The sequence below is a fragment of the Anopheles moucheti genome, chromosome 2, assembly GCF_943734755.1.
Source record: "Anopheles moucheti chromosome 2, idAnoMoucSN_F20_07, whole genome shotgun sequence".
Classification (NCBI taxonomy): domain Eukaryota; kingdom Metazoa; phylum Arthropoda; class Insecta; order Diptera; family Culicidae; genus Anopheles; species Anopheles moucheti.
In genome coordinates this window covers 13,390,742-13,414,236 of record NC_069140.1, presented here as the reverse complement: position 1 = coordinate 13,414,236, position 23,495 = coordinate 13,390,742, and the positions used below count along the sequence as shown (strand labels likewise).

Below are 23,495 nucleotides of genomic sequence, written 5' to 3'. Positions count from 1 at the left end.
CGTTCACGCTAGATTTCCGATAAATTCATTATGCTTCCTGGTGCTTTCCTTTTGTATCTCTTTGTGTGAAGCGGAAAAATTGGAACTGGAATTTATTAAATGGCATCCATTCAATGTATGCTTTATCCGCTCATATGCATAAGGAAACGAGATGGGTAATGCTTTTAACACGAAGCGACACTTGCGGCGACACACGTATATAAACGCACACACACACGGTCGACGGTTATCAGTGTGAGTGTGTGTTAGTAGTATATACCAGCGTACCAAGTAAGTTTCCCCGCGTGGTGTCGCTTTGTCGCTCTCGTAAGACTGTTGCGTATCGCGTTACTTAGCATGGCACTGGTCCAGCGGTCACGCCAACACAAAGACACGAACCGCACAAAAGCCGGGAAAAGCCGGGTATGCTTGTAGCTGCTTTCGCTTTCCATTTTCCCTAATACCGGTACCGGGGGGACGGGGACGACACGAGGGACGACAATATGCACACGCTGCCTGCCTGCGAGTGCGCATGATCATCGCAGGCGTGCCCGATCCAGGACCAGGGTCACTCACAAACGCACCGGTCTCGTCCCTCGTCAACTGTGGTGTGTGGAAATTTTCCAACCGGAAAAAAACGCATTTGCTTGTATCAGTGCGATTGAGCCGCTGCCGGGCTTGCTGGGGCGGAAAAACGGAATACCATGGAAATGCCATTTTATGGCGGAAATGGCAGCACAAAAAAACCCCCGTACCAATAAAGAACCAATTGGCGATAGATGTTTGCATGTTTGCATTTCATTATTGCCGGTTTATGTGGCAGCCATATTAGTCGGTTCTGTCCGCCGCTCATTCTTTTCGCGTGGTCTACTTTGATGATTTTCAAATAGCGAAATTCCCTTTTGCGACATGATTATTATTTCTCCCTAGGAGAGGAGTAATCATTTGACGATCAGTTTTACATTATTTGAAGCCTCACTGGGATTGGTGATTTACATTCCTGACCCTGAGGCGGGGGTCCTATGGCTAGGAGGCTAATATATGGCTATCTTTTCTGAATTTTGGGGCAGTTTTTGTGTATTTCCAATGGAACATGGAAGCCATAGAGATTTTAGATGATGTTAGAAGCCTTAGACATTGAAGGTAAGGCATCTCTAGAACCATCTCTAGTGCGATTCCAGCTAATTCCAAACATTTTAACGAGCAACGTATATATCTAGCCGTTACAATAAGTTTGACATTCAATCTTTATGATACGCGTCTTTCATCGCCGAGCTTTATGAATATAGTCTACCAGGTGGTCAGGAAGTATCAAGGACTCGGCGGGAGAGTCTACGATGGATGGACTCCTAGTATACGGAAGTTAGTAAAATTGGATCCTTAAAGTCATTAGACATGCGCGTTATGCTTGTCTACTGCCTCCATTAATCACCTCCTCAGCTCAAAGGCCAGTCAAGATCTTTAATGTTTAATATGTTTGAAGTTTGTTTGATTTGTGTTAACATTTGTAGAGTCTCTTGAGGTTTATTCACAAACAAAATTTAAAAGCTTTACTTTTTATAGCAAGCATTATTTGTGTCTAATAAAGAGATATAAAATCATTACTTTGCTTAACAATTTAATTGACAATTATCAACATAAGGCAGGCTCATCTCATCCAGGAACGCTTAGATCGGGGAGAGGTCGGTTGCATGTAGATGTGGACATAAAATACACACAAGCACGACCCGATCAGAATGCGTTGGAGATTGCCTACCCGTGCATGCAGTGCAGTACTGTTTTATCAGCAAGCGAGAGAACAACACGATAGCCACCATCGAACAAGCTCCAAGGCCATAATGTAGCTCTTTCTCCGGTGCCTATCCAGTACGGACAGCCCTTCAATTACGCTCAACTACGGCGAATCACGTCCCTGTACGATCCTTTGTATCAGCTTCAGTCGACTGCAACTGCAGCTGAGTGTAACGAGATGTTGTAGAACTTGCTGTTGCCACACCGTAGCACACACACACGCACACAACCAAAATGGCATGCCGAGAGAGGGTCATACAGAGGTGCATCTGGACTGTGTGCAGTTAACGCGACGGTACAGACAGCTACAACTCCGTGCCATTCCATAAAGGGAAGTACATTTCACATCCCACTTGCCGCTCAGTGCTCATACTGCTGAATATTTCTCTCACAGCCACAGCCGCGTCTGTGTGGCGCAGACGATCGATGCGAACAATAATACGACATGTTTTGGCCGTATTCGTACCAGCCGCCGACAGTCAGCAACGCTGGTACGGAATGGGATTAGCTGGCCCCACCACCACCACCACCACCGGGGGGTGGCTTGCAAAATGGATAGCCAGCATGTGCGAAACTAAACCATCCCTTTTTCGGCCGGCAACATGCACATGCAGCTTTGGTGTGCGAACGGCGACGTTTGACTTTCCGTCCCCTGTTTGAAGGGCACGATAAAGAGCTATTATCACGGTCGCCCATGCACCCTACAGCGCAGGCTGCAGCGATAGTGTTGCTTTTGCCTTCTTTATCTTGCTCACCACACACTTTTGATGCACTGATGCTACGACGGCGTGATGCACATTGTTGGTGAACCCGGTTGCCCATTTTTACTGCCGGCCGCCGTTCGGTGAGTGCTCAATATTTCGATTGTGTTTCGAGCGACCACAACATGCATTTATCGCTCGTCCCGAGTCGGAGAATCGATGTAGCGTCATCGAAAGTGGTTGGGTCACAATTCCGTTGACGTTGCACAGTAAAAAAGAAATATAAAAAATAAGTAAATTTTACCAAAATTTGTGGAGTAAACTTCCCTTTAGTTTGACAATCTTCTAGATCTTACTTTCTACAGTACAAAATACATGGAGATCATGTTCAAATGAGAAAGTTGAAACCGTTTCTCGATGCTTTTCAAGTTGAAGTAGAATATACAGAGGTAGATCACTACAATGCAATCACTCCTTTTTTCTTGAACTCAACGCCTACTCTACTCACACATTTGGAAAGCTTTCAAGCATGTCACATGTGTACTTTTAAAAAAGCTTTTAATAGAATCAATTTTTACTTTCAGGTTCCCGAGTGTATGGAAAGATTCCATCTCTACCTTTACACGTTCCACTTCAACTTAAAAAAAAGTTCGTAAAATATTGGACTTTAGCGTTTGAATTGCGTACACAAGACGAATTATTATACTAATATATAAATTAAATATATCGGACCACGAGGATTCACATATCACTCGTTATTATTTATACTTGATTGTAGTAGAGTCGACTTTAGACATTTATGTATTAACTGAATATTTGCACCCATTACAAATTCATACTAAAAACCTCCCACAATAAGTACGAAATTATCTGTTAACTGTTATGCTGTTATTCAATGAAATGAATAGTAATTTTTTCTCACACATTCCCACTTATTGTATTACACCCGGTAAATGGTTGGCGGGGGTATTCCCTCATTTCCCCTGCTGCTTTCCCCGGGCATCTGATCGCGCGAGTAAAAGACGGTGGCGTGCACGTTGGCCGTGGCTGGAGAGCATCCAGCAACAAGATGTGCGTTCAGTAACGGCAGGCAGCACGGCAATAAGTGCATTGCACCAACACAGAGACGACCCGTTCGGTGACGGAGCGCTTGCACAATGCATATGCATGGCCGCTGTATTGGAATCGCGGAAGGAGTAGCTTCTCCGGTGCTAGAGTGTGTGTTCCGGGTGATTGTCGATTGTACGTCTCCGGTTACCCATTTCCGAACAGTTCCAAGCAGCATTGTAGCACACCCCGTGACCGTGGTACCGATTTTTCTTTCTTCCACGTACGCCCAGCGAGCTCACGTAAGGCATCGAATTGCATACGATAATCTGTGATATCGGCTAATGGCGCCAGTAACTGTAGCAGAGTGGATTTAAAACACACAGCCTAATACGAGACCCTGGAGATTTTGAAATTAAATAATATACAGCACAGCTGAATCTATTAGACAACTGACGTACTGCACGGAATGCACTCAGCGCTTAAAGATTCGTGTAAAATCGCCCACACGCCAGTAGTAAAGCCCACCTCCAATATATTTCTCCCGCGTATTTGCTCGAAAACGCCAGCAACAAAAAATGCTTAACCTTTTCCGACATCTCCTCGTGAAGGATGCGCAGCTGTGGATATAGTAGGCACCTCGGCGAAAGTGCAGCAATTTTAATTTGCTATACACGGTTTAAATATAGCCATTCCTCATCGGGTGTGCGTTACGTTTGGTCCGTTAGAACCAACGCCCAGAATAAATCACCTGCATCGCGTACGATGCACGCGTCTTGACCGCCATGTACCGAACACAAATTCGCGGGAAATTCGCGTCCCGACACGCGGGAAAATGCTGCTGAATCGCATTGCATTTGAGGTGAGGGTATCAAATTATGCTCTACAGTGTTTCGCTCTTCAAAGATTTTGATTTCATTTAATGCGAAATCTGATACATTTTGGCCGCTCCTTTCTTTAGTCGGTTCTTACGGTTCCGAATTATTTTTCTTCGCGATGCATGAACATTCCAATGAGAGATATTTCTCCTGCAGTTATTAATTTCCATCCACACCTGCTTCCAAAAGGCAAACAAATTCCAAACCCTGCAGCACACCATGTGGTGCGGGTGGAATTCTGGTCCGGGTGTACGGAAATAGTCTACCGCTTTGAAAATCGGCGCGATTTTTGTCCGAAGCGGCAACAGATCTTGTCCGCCCTCGCTCGCCAAAGTTGACCAAATAAAAATATATATTTATATGCGATTGAGCTCGGCACGCTTCGACCGCATCTCGGACGTCATCGGGGAAAATGGGAAAACCATTTTTCTAGCTGCACGGCCAAGGGTGGGGAAAGGAAGGAACAGAGACGAATTGTTACTTGCCACGGAGGCCAACACTTCGCCTATTGATGTTTCGAACCGGCCAAGTGGCCAGGATGGGTGTCGAAGTTTGTTGCCACTTTTTTCGTGTGTTGCCTGCCGCATCCGTAAGGCAATGCACCCGCGGACTCACGTGGGAGATGGAAAGCATCCACAACACAGCAAAACAAATCCTTTTCCGCCCGTGACCGGGTGCAACCCGAATCGAAAAACCCGGCCACACATGTGTAGCGCAGCATCAACTGCGCAGTGACCGTCGTGTAGCTGAAATGCACTCGTGGTTCTACCCCACTTATCTGCCCCATCTCCCTGCCAACAACCCCTCCCACCATGGCTGCAAGGGGTTCCATTCGGTGGAGACGGTTTTGCTCGGATCCGGTGCCGAAGGGCGCAAACTCGCCCCACAGTGTGTTTGTTGATCGGTTCGATCGAACGCAGCGCGAACGTGCATCAGCGTGGCTTCTTGCCGTGTGCGCTCTTTGCGCTGTATGGACGTGTAGGTGTTTTGGGGCACACGTCAGTGTATGTATGTGTGTGAGTGTGAGTGTGCACAGGGGCCACAGGGGTTCGAATTGTTTGTGTTTACGGACGAAACTGCACATGGTGCAGTTTGTCGAAACGAGCACATCGACACAACGGTGCGGAGTGGATGTGTGGATGGGAAAGAAAATACTGTGGGCTGATTTTAGCTATTTTCTGTCTAGCTCCCCAGAGCTGCCAGGTTAGTTTTAAATTTAAATAAAACCACACGTATTATAAAAGATGTTTAAAAAAACTTTCATCGTTTGGTAAAATATACTTAAGAGTTAGAAAATTCATTTCAATGTAGAGACTTTTTTCATTATCATTCAGAACTGAATCAAAATCAGAATTTGTGCTTGTTTAATACCTTCTGTAGTAATTGATTTCTATTATTAAGATTTGCGTAACAGTTTGCAAAGGATATCACTTTAAAACATAGCTAGTTTACCAATGTCTTGTCTTGATAATTCTTTTCCGAATAATTACAACGATTTCCGTAGGAGTTTGTAGTAAAAAATTAAAATCAATACTTCGTCGAATTACGAATTCACAGCCCAAGCGCTTTTCTCAGCAAAATGTTTTTTCAACATCCAGAATTTCTCGAAGAGCTGTGACCTGATGAACTTGCAATATGCATCAGATTCATCAGATATTCTTCATACAATTTAGTAGCACTCGCCTTACACATTCATTTTCAAAGGGATATATCTTTGTTTAATAGGAAAAACAGATACAGGTCCTCAATCAGAAAAAGCAAAACTAATAAATCGGCCACTAGTAGCCAACTTCTTTCAAAATATTTTTACATTTTTGAATTCTGATGGATTTTGACGTAATACTAATGAGTACTAGTGAATATTTTTAAACGTCAAAAAGGGACATGTAAAAGTTAAGATTCCTGTCAGCTGAATGGATTAAAATGACTCCATAAGCCTGCACCTACTGAGAACAAAAATACCAACCTATGATCTTAAATTGCTTTCATGCATATAAATGGTGCCCAAAATTTATGTTCAGGGCATTTAATTTTAAATTTCGATATTGTAAAATAAAACCACCTCATCACATTTGGTACAACCTACACCCAACCGTGGGGAGATGGCATCGATTTGAACACATCGCGTTGATTGCACAATTCAAACACGCCAACTCCCATACCCACACACGTGCAAAGGGCTCCATGTGCTGCAACGGCACTCGCGGGCGTGAGAGCGGGAGAGTACGAGATCAAGCAAAACAAAACAAAGCATGCGGGAGAGTTCAAACCATCGAGCCACATTTGCGTCAGCCTCACGCAAACTACCCTTTCGCTTGGCAACGATCAATTCTCCCCCACCGGTGGATCATTTGCGAGATGTGATATTGACGGTACAATTTTCGTATCGGCCGTTTTCAGGGCGTGTGTGCCCTGAACATGTGTACGAGATGATCACACGCTCCAAAGCTTCCGATGCTGCCCTGCCGGAGGGTCTCGCCCTGAGTTGACTTCACGGGGAGTAAGGCACGACACAACTACGCGCAAAGGCGCAAACACAAAGAGAATGCGTTGCTGCACTTCTGCAATTGCACGTTTTGCTTTGGTACATACACACGGGCAAGGAAATGGAACAGATCGTGTAAACCTGTTCTCGACACGCTCGCACTTGCTGCACTTGCACTTAAAGTGAGCAGATGAGTGAGCATAAAGGAGACAGCCACAGAAAGAGAGAGAAGCGAATGACGAAAGACGTAAAAACGCGTTTGACTACTTCACTTACTATTTTTAAACTTCGCTTCAGCGTCGCTTCGCATCCATCGGCTTCCTTGGCATCCGTACGCCAAGCGGAAGTGAAGGTGTCCGGTGGTTCCTCCCGTCCGCGTACAAAATGTGTGCAAGAGGCGAAGAGGATTTCGAAGATTCTCTCGCAATAATCGAGTCGAAGAATTAAACGCCACGGACGCACGTATAATGCTGTTGTTGTGATTGTTGGTACTTAGCACAGTGTTCGCCGTTTCGTCATATCAACACCGAACGCTTCTTTGTGCAACGCAACGCGGCTTCAAACAATGCCACGCACACAAGCGCCACCGTACGGCACGCACGTTTGGACGTGTTCCAAGAATCGATGAGATATCAACCTAAAATCACACATCAACTTCAACATGCGTCTTTTAACCTCTCGCAAACGCAACTTGCCCGGATCATTTGTCGGGTTCACGCTCTAATTTGACTTCTACACTTGCTATCCCACTTTGTCCAATCGCGGCTTTTTACAATGTCCACTGTGCACTCACTCGGCTTCGATAACTTGCAAATAATTTGCGTTACCTTCCTAGCCACGCTCTACTAATAAGCGTAGCTCATTCGGATCAATCCGCAAGGAGTTGTACGTCGCAAGGATCACTATTTTGCCTGTTAGTTCATTGCCATTTGCATCTGAAAAAGGTTCGTACTGAATCGATGGGATTTTTGCATCCCATCCACTGGGCACCTGTTTCCCGTGCAGTTTTGCCTGTAGGTCCACTATTCGCAAATTATTTTCCACTAAGTTCACACGCGCTACCACTTGCTACGACGGTGCGACCAAGAAAGAGATTGTGGTCAACACGCGAAGTCTCTCCGACCAAATGGCCCGGCTGTTTGGTCGTTCCCCTTCGTACTATACGCTCTTTCACCAACACTAACACCATAATGGCCAGGAGATGTGATTTTTCGTGGAACGCGAGAGTAGTCATGAAAGGTAGTGAGAGAGAGTATAGTGTACCCTCATACTCATACTCATAGAATCGTTGTAAAAACGTAACTTTTAGTTAATTATTACTATTCTCTAATTAACAACAAATAGATGAACTTGTACTTGAACTTGTACCAAACAATTTAAAATATCACAATAAAATCATACGCGGAAGATTAATTAAAGATTCTGACAAAACATGCCGGAAAAAAACGCATAAAATTGCACACAAAATTTTACTGTTGGTAAAATTCTTTTGTTTAATGTTCCATGTTTTGTAATTTAATGCTTAAACCGCCACAACCACCGGCCGTTGAGAGGGGTTGGTCGATTTTTGAATTACAGGCTGTCCCCGAGATACGCGGTTCCTCTTATACGCGGATTCGGAGATACGCGGTTTTTGGAAGTTTGACAGCTGAGCTTGTTTATAGCACAAAATTTAAGCCAAATTGGTGAAAAATTGGTCGAAACTACCTTCTCTGTCACATAAAACATTTGTTTTTAACTTATTTTAATGTAATATTTCTAAAAATTGCCAGATTCGTTGCATAAATTAAATGCAGAGAAGGAGGTCGACTCTTTGACTTTGAGGTATAAACGAAATTGTCTGGTGCAATTTGCAATTCGACTTACGCGGAAATTCGAGTTACGCGGATTTTTCCCGAGTTATAGCGGTCCGCTATAATAGCGTATCTTGGGGACTGCCTGTATTGTCGCCATAAAAAAGCACCTACTTTTTGTAGCATGTTGAGCCATAATATGAATTTTATAGCAAGCTTAAAAATGCTTCATAGCTTTAACCGTTGTTTGCGTCAGATTTTCGCCGCTTGACGCAAGGACTAAAATTATTTTTAATTTGATAATTTTTACAATAACTTTGCTTACATGTGTTAACAAATGTGCTCTGAGCATCAGAAAACCTTGTGCAAATTGTAAATAAAATGGCAAAAACGCTTGATTTCTCATTCTACATCAAGAGTCCACAGTTGCGAGACTCTGCCAATTTTTGGATGAACTTTGCAGTGACAAAATAGGTCTAATAATTCCTCAATAAATATGGCAGCCTTTTCTAGTTAAAAAGCCTCAAAAAGAAACAGTTTCGGATGGTATAATCGTCCTATCCGTATGCATAACTTATCATCGTCGCGGATAGCAAAAGAACCGGATTAGAATGGCGTTCTAGCACCCGGCAAACAAATACGGTGCTGTTGTACGTAGTGTATAGGGTTTTATTAATATTTCTATTACATAAGCAGCTACTTTCATTGCGAGACGATTCGTAACGTGCGTACCCCGCGTTCCTAAGTATTCAAATTTAACGATTTACCACTACAAACTACCTGAGTTGTGCCTTTTTTGCTTGTTTGTTTTTCTTTGTGAATAAATATATCTATAAAAAGAAAAGTTTTTCCCCAGATTGTAAAGCTATACTTGAAGGAACGTCACATGTTTGTGCAAAATGCGTTTGTTTTTTTTTTTTGTTTTTTGGAATTTTGAACACGGCTGATGTGCGGTCATTTTGTTTTTTTGACAGTTTGATTTGAAATGTGGCGGATTGTTGAGTGTGCAGCATTGAAGTCCTTTGTGTTTGTGTCCACTTCACTCCACTGTCCACGGGGGCAGTTTTGTCGTGTGGGAAGTGACATCCGTTAGAATAAAACAAAAATAAAAAACAACCTTCCACCCTCTTCCCCGCTCGCTCACCCCCATGTACCTCCTACCCCATGCTTTGGGTGGAGTCGAGTTTGGGGCAACACAACAAACGGGAAACCTGTAACCACATACATACATGCACTCACACACACACATACACGCACATACACACAAACACACATACGTATTAAAACGAAACGGCACCGGCTGGCGGTTTCTTACTGCTAAACGCTGCCTAATATCTTTGTGCCAATCACTAAAATGTGATGATTGTGAAATAATTTCAATTACGATTCGTAATGTTTAGTTTTAGTTGCGCGCCTTGCCTACTGGTAACTTAGCTTAGCTTCTTTTTTGTGTGTTCCGCATACGTCTACTGGCAGAAAAAGGGGGGTGTTCCTGACCTGGACCGGAAAAATGCAGCACCCCTTTCCGTGTGGGGCCGCCTATCATGATGCCGAATACTGTTGCGGCTTGGTTAATGTTTTCTGGTTTGTTTTGCTCTGGTCGCAACACTGGCGCACGTCGAAGCGCCCTCGGAATACTGCATAGGATAAACACGTGAATGGGTTACGATTACACTTAAGTACTACCTTAACTATCCCTAGATGGGACCCGCGAATGAATGTCCATTCAGCGGGAGGCAGTTGAACAGCTGACACTGTTCAAATGTGCGCCGGCTTCGAAGCGCATCTGTTGCGAAAAAAGGAAAAACCGCGTCCTTTCCACATTGTTTGGTGATTTTTCTTCCCTTTGCGCAACTGTTTGGCACAATATGGCCAGCCTCGGCCAGACCGCTCTACAGGTACCCGAACCGCACCATATCCCGGCAAACGCCCGACATTCGCTTGATGTACGCCGGATTGTACAGCATGTCCTTCGCGAGCTCATCGATGTCGACCAGTTCGGTTGTTTCGAGTGCGGCCGACACATTCGGCAGGTCCTTTTCCACGCAGCAGGTTGAATGGAGCGTCATCAGTGCCATGCCTGTAAATAAAGGGATTAATTAGCATTGGCGATTTTGGCTAACGAGGCGCTGTGCGGGGACTTACCGAAACCGAACCGGGCGTACTTCTTCATGTGCATCTGGAGCCGCTCGAACGGGAACAGCTCGCGCCCATTTACCGTGCCCAGCTCGTCGATGCGGCGTATCAGCGCGCTGTGGTACTTGCGCAGCAGCTCGGGCAAACGTTCGCGCAGCTCGCTGTCCGTGCAGCAGAAGATGAAGTAGGACAGATCGATGGCGGGCGTGGCACAACGTGCGACCTGCCAGTCGAGAAACTTGAGCTCTTTGGCGGCCGGATGGTGGTGATGCTGGTGGTTGGTGAAGCCATTGTTGTTGTGTCCATCGTCGGTACCGTTACGCTGCGTCGGCTGTATGGGAGAGAGGAGAGTTCGAAGGCAAGAATATAATACCGAAGCGAAGCAGCGCTCTACCGGCGGCTCCACATCCGACGCAACGGTCGCTTACCATCGGTCGGTAAAGGATGTTGCTGATCCAGCAGTCCCCGTGGCAGATGACGGTATCGTCCCGGTTCTGCACGCAGTCCACCATCGCCTGCCCGTACTCGTCCCGAAACCGGCACAACCGTTCGGCCACCGCCCCATCGCCCGTCTCCGGGTTGCGCTGCAGCGTCTCGATCGCATAATCCACCTTGCGCTGCAGAAAGTCCACGAACGAGCTGTGCAGCGGCGGCACAAAGATCGTCTCCTGCAGCTGGCCCACAATCTGCGCGTACGCGTCCGGTGCCTGCTGCTGCATCGCGAACGAGATCGCATGGAACTGGGCCAGATGGGTCAGTACCAGCAGCACGTCCTCGTACGCGAGCGGTTCCGTGCGCGGGAAGTTGCGATAGCCCTGCGCCGTCAGATCGCGCTGCAGTATGTACTCGAAGCCCTCGCAGCACTCGGACACGATCACGCTCGGGTAGTGTGTGAAGCTTTTGGCCGTGCGCATACCGCGCGCCTGCTGGAAACGCGCAAACATCGGAAGCACCACATCGAACACGTATTTTTCCCGCTGGAAGTGTGCGGAGCTGTTGTACAGCGAACGGCGCAAACTGGTCGTTGGCGCTACCTTCGCGATGACGCTGATCGGCTTCGGCACCTCGGTAAACACAAGCCTGCAATAAAAACAACGTGGGTTGGAGTGGATTAGTCGATTGAAACATGTTTGGTTTGGATTAGAATTGAAATTAATAATTCTGCAATACAGGCTCTTAGGTATATTGACCAGGTCATTACAATCTATATCTGGAACTGGATTTCTACTGATACTTCTGGTACTGGTACTTCTACTTCTACTGGTTCTTTTCGAGATCAAGTGGAATGTGTTGAGGTTGATTCAGATCCAGATAATCCAGAACTTGTTCAAAATGACATTGATTCCTTACAAAGAATCAGATTCAATTTCAAGTTCCAATTTTTATAGCTTTAAGAGATTTTGAATTCCTGAAGAATTCTTTCGTCTCTGGTGTTCCAGAAATTAAGAAGGCTCTCCAGATCATCCTCAAAACAACCTATTTTAACTTGAAAACTGTTCAGAAATGGCCTCTTACCACCAGCACTCAAAACTTTGTCAGCAAAATTAAAAATCTCGCTTTAGTTGTCACGAAATTACTTCGAGACCCAAGACTAATCAGCAGCAATCAATCAATAAATATAACAGTTAAAAATTAAAAACCCCTTAATGAACAATTATCTGCTTATATTCATGGACAAAAAGCCATGAATATCCGAAAGTCTTTATTATTTTATTCGCACTTTGTACCCCCTCGCAGGCAGTAAAAAGATGTGAGTGATTTTCAAAGTTCAGGAGTTCATATCCCATTTGGTTACGGAGGCAAATCATTAGTGACCCATAAAACTTCCCCCGATTGACTAGGACAATAAATAGAAAATTAAAAATTAGTTTCAAATCATGTGCTGCTTCCACTAACTGCATATCCAATCATGTGGAGAAACCTTCTAAACTGAACTACCTCAACGTGACGGCATCACTATGGTAACGGACAAGGTTGTCGGGCTAACTTTACGAGGCTCGGTACCATAAACCGGGTTTAGTTGATTTTTATTGAGGGTTTAATGAGTACTTTGAAAACTCATCACAATCACACTCCAATAGTAGTAAAACATTATGTGTTACACTGCGGCTCATAATCATTGCGCGTTGCTTTCGGCCATCAAGCGTAGAACAGCTCACAATGGAAGATTGTAATGGCTGTGGGTTAATGGAGTTTTTTGGGTTACAAAATTAGCATTTCAAAGCGTTCCTTTGGAGAACTCTTTTCATATTGCTTTTTTACAAAATTTTCCAAACACTTTCCCCGCACTACACCACACAGTTGAGTTTTCTCAGTGATGGCACTGGAGTACTGCATCAATAATCATCGTGCATCAACCACATTAAACGAAAAAACACCTCAAATAGAAACACTGTTTGTTTTCGCGAATAGTGCCACCCTTCAAACAACGCCAACGGAACAGAAGAGGCATCTTAAAGACAGCACACTCTCCTCACACGCACGGGACACAGGTGAGGCGGACAGTTCATAACCATTAGCACCTTTCGCAGATGCCCGGTGTAAGACACACGGCTCATAACACCCAAGCGGACACAACCCTCTCACACACGTCCCATAAGCGTTAAAAGGGCTGACATAATTGGTGAAACTTGTCACGCTCAGCAGCAACACGGCGAAATGGGGTGGCGCAAGCAATTGTGGCGTCAACTTCGGTCCACCCGCCGGTATTCCTTGCGATTCGTACCGAGATCCCAGCTTCACAGCAAACCTGGACTATCGCAATCTCGCGCTCTCGCTTTGTCTTTCTCCCGCAACCTAAATCAATCCACAATTCGAGGAGGTGTGAAAAACTACGGAAAAGCTGCCGACGGAGCCCTGACACATTCTGTTTACATACCGATTACTAACGGTTACGTTTGCGTTGCGTTTGGGCCACTTCCACCAAGAGGCACGCGGTGCTTGCAAAAAGCGGACAAGGGTCGAGGGAGAAAGGTGCAGAGGTTTCCTTCACTTCATTTTGCGCACAGCTTTTTTTTTTGTTTTTTTGGGGTGACATCCCCCTCCCCCTCAACCGAGCACATGTGTGTTTGCACGTGTGCACGCACGGGACAAAGAAAATGTGCCTCAGCACGTTTTCCTTAGGGGCCCGTAGCGAAAAAGCTCGCACAACGGAAACAAAAACAAACAAACGGAATTAAAAAAAAAACACACACACAATAACAACAACGACCGTAAATAAAAACCTTCAGTGCAAAATTGCTGACCCCCTGTGACCGGCGTACACCCCCTCCCCTCACCCCTTGGCTTTTTTTTCGCTGTTGTTTTGTTTGTGTTTTCTTCTCCCATTTTGCACATTGTTTGCCGATTATGCAAGAGCTTCTTATTGAGCAGCGTTTGTGCGTCTTATTAGTGACAAAACGTGCAATGATTGTTTCCTTCCTGTCGTCGCCACCATCATCATTTGCGAAGGAAAATGGAAGGCATTTAAAGGGACGCATTCGTGAGCGTGTGTGTGAGTGAGTGTCTGTTTTGTTTTAAGCCGTTGTTTTTGATTTTTTTTAATTTAAATTTCGCTCTCTCGTGCTCTCTCTCTCTCGCTCCCTCTTTACTCTTTTGCGACGGTCCCTGTCTTTCCCATTGGCACATTTTACTCACGCAGCTCATTACGCATTTCCTTCCAGCTGAGCACAAATTCGGGGGCTACCCTTGCATAAACCGGCCGTGCGTGCGTGTGTGTGTTTGTTTTGGGGCGAAAGTGCGTCCAGAGCTTATCGATGTATATCGACAGACACCTTGCATATATATTGGAACGCGCTCGGCAACCGAATGCCGTGCGTAGAATTGTGGAGTACGTGCGTGAATGGCGCGTGTCACTTTTGCATGGCAAATTTCTACCGCTTTGAGTCCACGTGTTGTGGCAATGTTCCCTAAAACTATTTAACTTTTGAGTGCCTCCGGTATATTAGTGCCGATTTAAATTGGATCGTATCCAGCACGATCGGACAGCACGGATAATAGAAATTTGTGTGTTTTCAATGAGTTTATAAAAAGCACAAAATTTTGGTTTTATTATGTCATTTAATGTTGCGATGAAATTAAATAAAAAATTAGCAAATTTTGGTTTAAAATGAGCAATTTGTATCGATTTGTCATTGAAAGCCTTAATTATTTTCCATCATTAGTTTTACAATTAATGAGCTTATTAAATGAAACATTTTCTGTCACATCGCATTTGACATATTAAACCCATCTGAAATTTGGAATCAAAGTTGTCCGGTTCCGATTCGTTTGGGACAATCGTTTTTCTGTCAGAATGACAAGTAAACAGACGTTTCAAAAAACGTCAAATAAAATCAACTGATAGTGTTGAAAAATCCATGATTTATTCCAATTAATTGAAATTATCTGCCGAACATAAGAGGCGTGAGCCCAGATTTGACAAATAAACCAAATCTCAGCAACACAGTAAGTCCCAGGGCTTTCCCAAGACCATAATTTGTTAAGCTGTAATTTTCAGGCAGCCCAAATAATTTGAAAATTCGCTTATTAGCTGCCCGTATTAACAAAGTTCCTATATAGTACATCATAACTAAAATTTTAAAATGGACGGCTCTCTTGCGACTACCTTCGCTTGTCGAACTGCAAGAATTCTCTTAAGACATTACTTTTGCCTTTTGGGAAATTTCATCACCGCGCAAGAAACATTGTTGAAACATAGCCCATATCGGTCCTTCACACCAACCGATCCAATCATAATTTGGATAAAAATTTAGTGAAACACCTTTCCCCTCTGTCGCTCCATCGGCCGCTCACCGCGTACACGGGTACCGTATGGTACACTATCCCGTTCAGAAGTGCAGCGATCGTCTGAATTGGAAAGGCAAGGAATGGCCCCCACACTGGAACTGGCATCGCAGGTTGCGCCCTTACTACATCCCCTGGGCACCCACAAGGCAACAGCCCCACACACAGAGAGAGAGAGGTCAGTGATCTCACGTACGCAATTTCGGCACGAATCGTAAATTGCATCGTGGGGGCACCCATGGACGACGACGCGATGACGACAAACGGCGAACCGGGGGAGGGCCGCGGCATCGAAAATTTGGGAAAGGGACAGCTGAGGCCAACCGAGGCCCATCTGTGTGCGAACGCGTGGTTCACGTGCGTGTGTGGAGTGAGTGAGTGGTGCCACAGATTGTTCGTGGTCAGTTTCCAGTACGATCAGGTATTATGCGCTCTGCTGCGTGTTGCAGCCACACAGTGCCGGTGAATATTTTCTTATTTATTTTGTTTTGTTTTTGCCCTGCTGCTAAATTGTTGCTCTTTTTTACATAAATGATTATTTTGGGCGACCTCGCTATATGAACACACGGCTTACAATTCGGTGTACTGGTACACCGTACACGCCTGTACACAATCACGGTCGGTGTAAAGGCGACGAACCCCTTTCACCGATCTTCTCGGGTTTGGGGGAACCGAAATACACGGATTATATTTATTGGCTTTTGTATGCATATACAATCATACACATATATTATTATTTTAACAAAGAAAGTTAACGGTAGCAAGGAAACTTTCTTTTACCACATAATACTTTACGCGTTTTCTTCGCCCACCGGCGGAGTAGTAGTGTTTTTACACCGAACGTCATATTTAATGTTGTGATCGTAAAAATTGAAAGATCGCCTAAAATTCATTAAACAAAAAAAAACAGACACACACACACAAAACAGACACATAAACAGTTTGTTGGCCTTTTGTTTTTGTTACAAAATCAGCAATCCCGCCCCACGGCTCGTGTAACGTAACCAGTTTGCTAAAAAGGAAGAAGGATGTATTAAGTGGACACACGCACACCGGAATTTCGTAACATAACACCAAGCCAAGGGTGGTGGTAAAGAAACAACCCCCAAAAGGGGGGGGAGGATCTCACCCCCGTTTCCCTTCCTTCCCACAAAACACCGAGTTTCCGGCAGGCACTTGAATCGTAAGAACGAACCATTCGAGCCACAACTCTGGTGGCGGAGAGGAAAGAAGTGACACAGGGGGACAGGGAGCGAATGAGTCGACACGTGCTAAACCACACCCCACCCTCGCCCCACGCAGGGGGCCACGGGGGGCAATTTGTGTGCGCCGAAATGGGAAAGGAAACTGGGTTCTTTTCCCATCCGTTCAATAGTGCCAAAATTGATGACAGGTTCGAAATTTGACACCATTACGAGAGTCGCCTGTCATTGCGTTCAGGCGGACTGAAGCGAACTGAAAGCACACACACGATCGCACACCAACAACAACAACAAAAAAAAAAGCAATTACACACTTTAAAGTGGCGGAGCGCTGAAGGGCGGTTAGGGGAGGCAAATGGAGGGGGTGGAAATGAGAACGAGGTGGGACGCGTGACGTTGTGATAAAGCGGCCGTGTTGATGCCGATTTTGTTTGCTTTATTTGCTACCCCACCCCTCCCTCTCCCCCCCGGGTTCTTCACCACCATTTGCCACTTACCACATCGTTTAAGTTCTTCTTTGCCACAGTGCACAGTTGTTTTAGGGGTGGTTCCATGGGGGGGTGATCCACTGTACGAAAATCAGCACTGACCTACGGTACGGCGCTGGATGAAACCCGCCCCGGTTCAACAGATGTAGTTAATCAGCGAAACACACATCGACAACGCCGAGAGGACGCTGCGACCAGCGTTGTGTACGCACACAACTGTGGGGCGCATATAAAAAAAAAACGTTGAGCCTGGGACTGGGTCGCAAGGCAAATAACGCAACAAAAAGGGCACACCGGTTAACGGTGTTGGGCGCGTGCTTGATCGCGTCGCACAAAACTTCGAAAGCTGAAACCCCCACCCCCCATCACGGCACGGATTGAACCCGCCCGAGACGATCGCGGTCAATGGCCGGACCGTTGTTTGCCACGGGAAGGAAGCGCTGGAAACTGGAGATGGTTTGCGTGTTTTTTTTGCGCAAAAGGATTTTGTCAACGTCGACCGATTTTTTGCTTTTTGTTCGTTTCGCCCGTCCTACACCGCCACGCTGTTCGATCGACTGTGGCTTGCTGTGGGGTTGTGAGAGGTGCTCATCTCCCAACACACAGGAACTCGCTGTCAGGAGAGCCTTCCTGGAGGTTTCGGGTGAAAGTATCAGGCATCTACAAGAGGAGGTTCCGGACAGGATCCGTATCCGTCCCGTTCTTCCATTTCATCCCTTTCCCCCGGGGGCCAAGATTTCGAAGAACCACACACCACAGACGGTGATAATTGTGGGAAAAAGCAAACATCTGCAAATTGCGCTACTTCGGACGATTGCGACCATTAAACCAGCACCGGTTCATCATGCCAACGGAAAGAAGATCATGTCTGCAACGGGGTGTTTAACGTTTGTTTTTTTTTTCATTCTTCTTGCTGTCTGCTGCTCCCAGCATTTTGCTGACCTCAGCAGCGTACGGAGCGCAAAGATGCACGCCCCGGGGTTTGACACTGCGGTCTCAGCTGCAAGAGAACCGAATCGTCGGGCGGCTCTTATTTTTGTGACGATGCCGATGCGATCGAGTCGCTTGGATCGATCGTACGAGTTCATCGTACAGAGAGAGAGAAAGAGCACCACAGGGCAGGAAGGGCCCACTGCGAGGTGATAGAATTTTTTGAGACGCCTAAAATGTGACGCCACCTGTTGCCTCAACCTCAGCCGCCCATTGAGGTAGGGCGGCCGAATTGGAAACAATTCTGCGGCGATTGACCAACTGACCGCGTTGCGCGATTTGTTTGGTTGCACGATTAATTAATAACATATTTTGTTTCGTGGTTTTTAAAACATTTTTACCACGATGGCACCGATGCCGTATGTGGGCCACAGCCATCGCTTTGCCACGAAATGACCTGGCGGATGAACGGAATGGAGAGCTTTTACCAATCGAGATTTTGGCAGAATAGAGTATTAGCGTTGCACCTAATGAATCCTTTTGAGAAGAGTCTTCAGTATTGAGTCATTCGATTCAAGAGTCGTCTCTTAAAGAATCGCTATACAAACTTTAGTTGGAGGCGACGCATAACGTTTCCATGGTAACATTATTTCCAACACCCATGGATCATTTTTTTGAGTGGAGCGTTTTGATTTCACATCTCTTCTTTAAACTCCTTTCTTTCAACGCCTTCTATGATTCCCTCGCCAACAATTTATTTTTCTATGTATACTATGATTTTACCAAATGGAAGATTTTTACACGTATCGACGTCAACAGACGCGCAATTTGAGAATGTTGTTAATAGTTGTCCTTAATATTCACGCGTTTTCTAGCAGGATTCTTCACAAGATATTCAAACAGATTTTGCCGCCCCAAAGATGTGAAGTTTGACAAATTATTAAACTAAATGAAATAAAATCAACGTCCACCAATTGGGATGAAGATCTCTTTTTACACATCTTTGAGTTTACGCACACAACGGAATTCTGTTGCATAGCCCTGTAACCGGGCTGATTAGCTAGTGAAAACAAAACTGCACTAATTCAAAAATCCTTGGAAGTTTAAGAATTTCTTGAGATTTCCATGGATAAAAAAGGTCAATTTCCAAGGTTTTATGAATTCTCTAACGAATAATAGTTCTTGAATGTTTGAAAATTCTTTAGAAATTATTAAAAGCCTTGGAATTCATGGATCTTTGTAATAGAAATTAAAAATCATACATTTAGTTTAAAGATGCTTTCAAATCCTAGATCTCCTGATCCTGAATCAAATTGTCAGACTGAATAGACTAAGGCAATTCCAAAAAATACATCATTCATTTTCTTTTCGAGCTCAATGGACCGAATTTTCCAATTTTGAAAACCACTAGCGAATATCGTATTTACATTGTCTCAACCCAAGTCAATTACCCTTTTTCGAGCAACTCTCCCCCCTACCCGGGTTCGAACTGTTTCAAACAACAACAGATCGATTGATATTGTACGCGCTGCGACGGCAGAAAACCGCTCGTGATGCTAATGTTGATGTTGTTGTTTAGTGTTTTGCTCGTTTCTCCCACTCAACCGCCAGCACGGACTAACTCCCTACCCGCGGGCAGTAGATTAGCATCGCTGCCGCGTTCAACGGCCTCTGGACGGCGCGGCATTGAAAGCGAAACCGCCATGCGATCGTTCAGAAAATTTCGGAACCACACCGGTCGCGGAACATTGCTTGGTCGCGGAATTGCGCCCAAGCGGAGTGCGTCCCGGACAATCGGAGACTGACCGCTCCTTATAAGGGCACGGAGAGCCCACCACCTCACCTCATCCACCTAATTCGCAAATTCTAGCGCGAACGCGTTGAAATGTGACGGGGCGTTAATAAGTGGCGCCTCTGATCTGGTGTGTTTGGGTTGTCTTGTACCAATCAGAAATCAATCCCATCCATCACACGTGTGCGCGGTACGATCATCAATCATCGCGTACATTGCGAGGTTTCTTCGAGAGAAACCCCCCCCCCCCCTGTGGGTGGCAAAAACGAGGTGCGAGACAAACATTCCACCGAATTGGGTTTAGAATCAAAAGCTACGCTTCGAAACATCCGAGCCGAAAGCTCGCACGAAAAGTAAGAACGAGAACAGGAGCTTTTGTGGTTTCTTTTTTCCTTCTTTTTGTTCGTTTTCCCCCGACCACTCATTTCGGGAAGAAGTCCACACATTCTTCAAATTCCTTCCCAACCACCCCGGCAGGGCGGCAGGGTAGGCAGCAAAATGAAGGTCAGTATTTGCGAAACGGTCGCGTACGATCGAGTCGACCACCGATAACGATCACGCCGCAAACACGCGGTGGAATGGCAATAGACGCGAAGAAGAATGGGGCTGACGCTTTCCGGCTCACGCGGCATGGGATACGAGGGCGGGAATGGGACCGGTACGAGCTGACCATTAAAAATAACAAACGGACCAAAAGCGGCCACCACCAACACGGCACACACTGTAATGGGACGGAAAGCTTCGGGGCCAAGAATTACGGGGTGGTGCGCCCTGTTTGTTAGAAACGTGCGCGAAATACGTCCAGCTCCCAGGTGGTTCTACCCTGTTGGACGATGGATGGATGGAAGGGAAGAAGGGGAAGAAAGGGAGGGGGGAAGTTTGTGTATGAGTTCTCGCGAGAACCAAACACGCATATGGGGCCGAGTTGAATGGAACGAAAGGGAAAATCACAAAAACAGGTTTTTGGCCCACTGTCGATCCCGTCCTCACCTCTCCCCACTTGCAACACCTTTGCAGACGGGTGGGAATGGGGGGGGGAGGGGGGAGGGGGTGTTTTACCGTCCAAAACAACAGAAAAAAAGAACACAAAAACACACACACACACACACACACAGGCTGGATGTTATGTTTTGCGTATTTTAATAAGCCGTCCGTCTTGCCGTTCTGGCGGCGCCGCTTCGTCCGGCTGGCAGTTTTGGAATTGAGCTTGCAGCAAACAACACACACACACACACACACATACACACGCAGGCTCCGGGCTTTGGGTCACCGGATGGGGGTGAGCTGAGCCTTTGGCGAGCAATATTTCGGTGAAGAAAAGGAAATGTGTGTGCAAATTACGTCGTACGGTTTTCGGTGTGAACCCAACATTCCTACGGTCCACGGACGGTCCAAAATCCTTTGGAGTGGAGGGTTGGGGGGGGAGTTGTTCGGGCTGCGGTAGAATGAAATTCGCAGCAAGAAAATTGGATTGGCTTTCGCTAACGTTCGCAACCAGTGGCGAAAAAATCGAGTTTTTGGCGATCGTCTGATCGGCATGAATGAATGATTTTTGATGACTTTTTACGGACAAAAAGGCTGCTTGGGATATGGCTACCGAACCTGAACCTGAAACCACCCATAGGGGTGTGTGTGTGTGTGTGCTGGTGAACATAAATTTTGCACATTTCCTAATAGAACAACGCGTCCGTGGCGCACCGTCACGTCGCCTATAAGCGCGTCAATTGAGTTAGAATTTCGCGTTCTTCGCTCGAGCGAATCGCACACGAGCGGGGGGAGGGGGTGGAAGATGAAGAGGAAGAGACAATCTATGCGGCCCGCGCCTTAAATGTAGTTCAAAGTCACGCCAGACAATGTGGGTCAATCGATCTCCGCAGCAGCACGATGATCACCGCGCCGGCCGGGCGAGATGACACCCGGGTGGACAACGGGCAGCGGTTGCGTCTTAGGCTGTCCGTCCATAGACAATGACCATTGTCAAACAAACTACGCATCTATGCTGGCCCGCGCACACACACACACACACGCGGTGCATTAGATCAGCTGCATCCGGTTCGACTGGCCGGGCTGGCCGAACGGCACCCGCTACAATCCACTGTGCGCCTCCATCAAGCGCGCCAGTTTGCAGAGGCGAGCTTCATTTGCATTGGTGACCCTGGGTATGCTTGGTTCCACGGTGGCAGCGCAAACAAAACCACATTGCACCATTGCACGACGTTTGTGTTTGTTTTGCGCTCGTTTGCAGGCGATGTTTAAGTAAATCTTCCCCCAAAAAACGGAGACTGCGCAGCGTTTTCTTTTCTTTTCTTCCCCCGCTTTTTCGAACGAACTCGCCATATACACTTTTGCCAATCACTTTGCCTGTTCGGTGCATTTTTTTCGGAACGATAGTAGAAAACACATGACTGGAGCGTACAGTTGATAAGATGGTTTTGGGAGATATTGCAATCAAAAAATCGAACCACACCACACAGCTTGGACCCGAAATCGTTCCGTCGGTGCCACTTATCTAACGAAACGCCAGCATTGCAGCGAAACAGTGTCCCATTCCGCAGGTGTTTTTTTTCTAACAATTGACCACACACACCCCGGTACACACGCACTCGAGCGTTGGGTACTTACCCTGCGTCATGCAGCTGGTCGCCATCCTCATCCTCATTCCCGTTGGCGTCGACCGACGGCCCTTTCGTTGCACCGTTCGCACCGTTGTGCATTCGGTTGCTGTGCGTGTTGCTGTTGTTGTTGTTCTCAAAGTCCTCGATGTCCCGGCTGCCGGGCGCGATCACGATCCGGTAAACGTCACCGGAATAGCTGTCGCCGTTGCGCGAACCGCTGGTCGCCGTTAGACGCGGCTCCCGGATGCCCATCTTGGCGACGAACGCCCGTATCGCTTCCACCACGTGGACGGGCGGTGTGGTAGAACTCATCTTGTATCGAAAGCGTTAAAATTTTACTGTTTTTAAACGTGAAAAGTCGCGTCTCTTGGGCGGCACTGGCGACGAATGTTTGTTTGTCACAATACGTTTGTCTCCAATCGTTCTCACTCAGTTTACGCAGCCGTTAATAAACACGCGCCGGGTTTTTGTGTTTTTTTTTTCGATTTTCTTTTGCTGCAGAAAACCTTCCTTTAGGGGCCAGAGCAGACCGACGGAGTGTCTTTGGCTAAAGCTTCTGCGTCGCAAAAATGCTTCTCCACTGCAGCTAACACCAACCAAGCCAGCCGGTAAAAAGCACGTGTTTTTGCGATGCACCAAATGGGAAGCGCTTCGTGCCTTTTCGTGCAGCCACAACACGCTGCACACAACAACAAAACACAGAGCACACTTACATCTGTACGTATATGGGGTGGGGGTTCACACTCCCACTGAAAAAAAAAACAGCCCTGCACTTGTCTACGGTTAAATGTCTTTCGCACCGTCAGGGGGGAAAAAAAACCAACTTCACGCTAAAAGTTCGTGCGCGATCGAAACACTCCAAGACTGCAAGAC

At 46.2% G+C, this 23,495-nt stretch overlaps 1 protein-coding gene across 1 annotated transcript; it reads right to left on the bottom strand.

Moving 5' to 3' along the window:
• Positions 1-9,328: 9,328 nt before the first annotated feature.
• LOC128299701 (uncharacterized) lies at positions 9,329-23,347 on the bottom strand. Its single transcript, XM_053035735.1, has 4 exons — positions 22,630-23,347; positions 11,239-11,890; positions 10,820-11,141; positions 9,329-10,754 (listed from the first exon to the last, which is right to left on the bottom strand). Exons 1-4 carry the CDS (start codon positions 22,932-22,934, stop codon positions 10,567-10,569), a joined length of 1,467 nt encoding a protein of 488 aa, XP_052891695.1. The 5' UTR covers positions 22,935-23,347; the 3' UTR covers positions 9,329-10,566.
• Positions 23,348-23,495: the final 148 nt, after the last annotated feature.

Coding starts and splice junctions, on each gene's coding strand:
- LOC128299701 (XM_053035735.1), bottom strand. CDS start 22,934: ATGAGTTCTACCACACCGCCCGTCCACGTGGTGGAAGCGATACGGGCG. Junction 11,891..22,629: donor GACCAGCTGCATGACGCAGG/GTAAGTACCCAA, acceptor TTTTTATTGCAG/GCTTGTGTTTACCGAGGTGC. Junction 10,755..10,819: donor GTACGCCCGGTTCGGTTTCG/GTAAGTCCCCGC, acceptor CTTTATTTACAG/GCATGGCACTGATGACGCTC.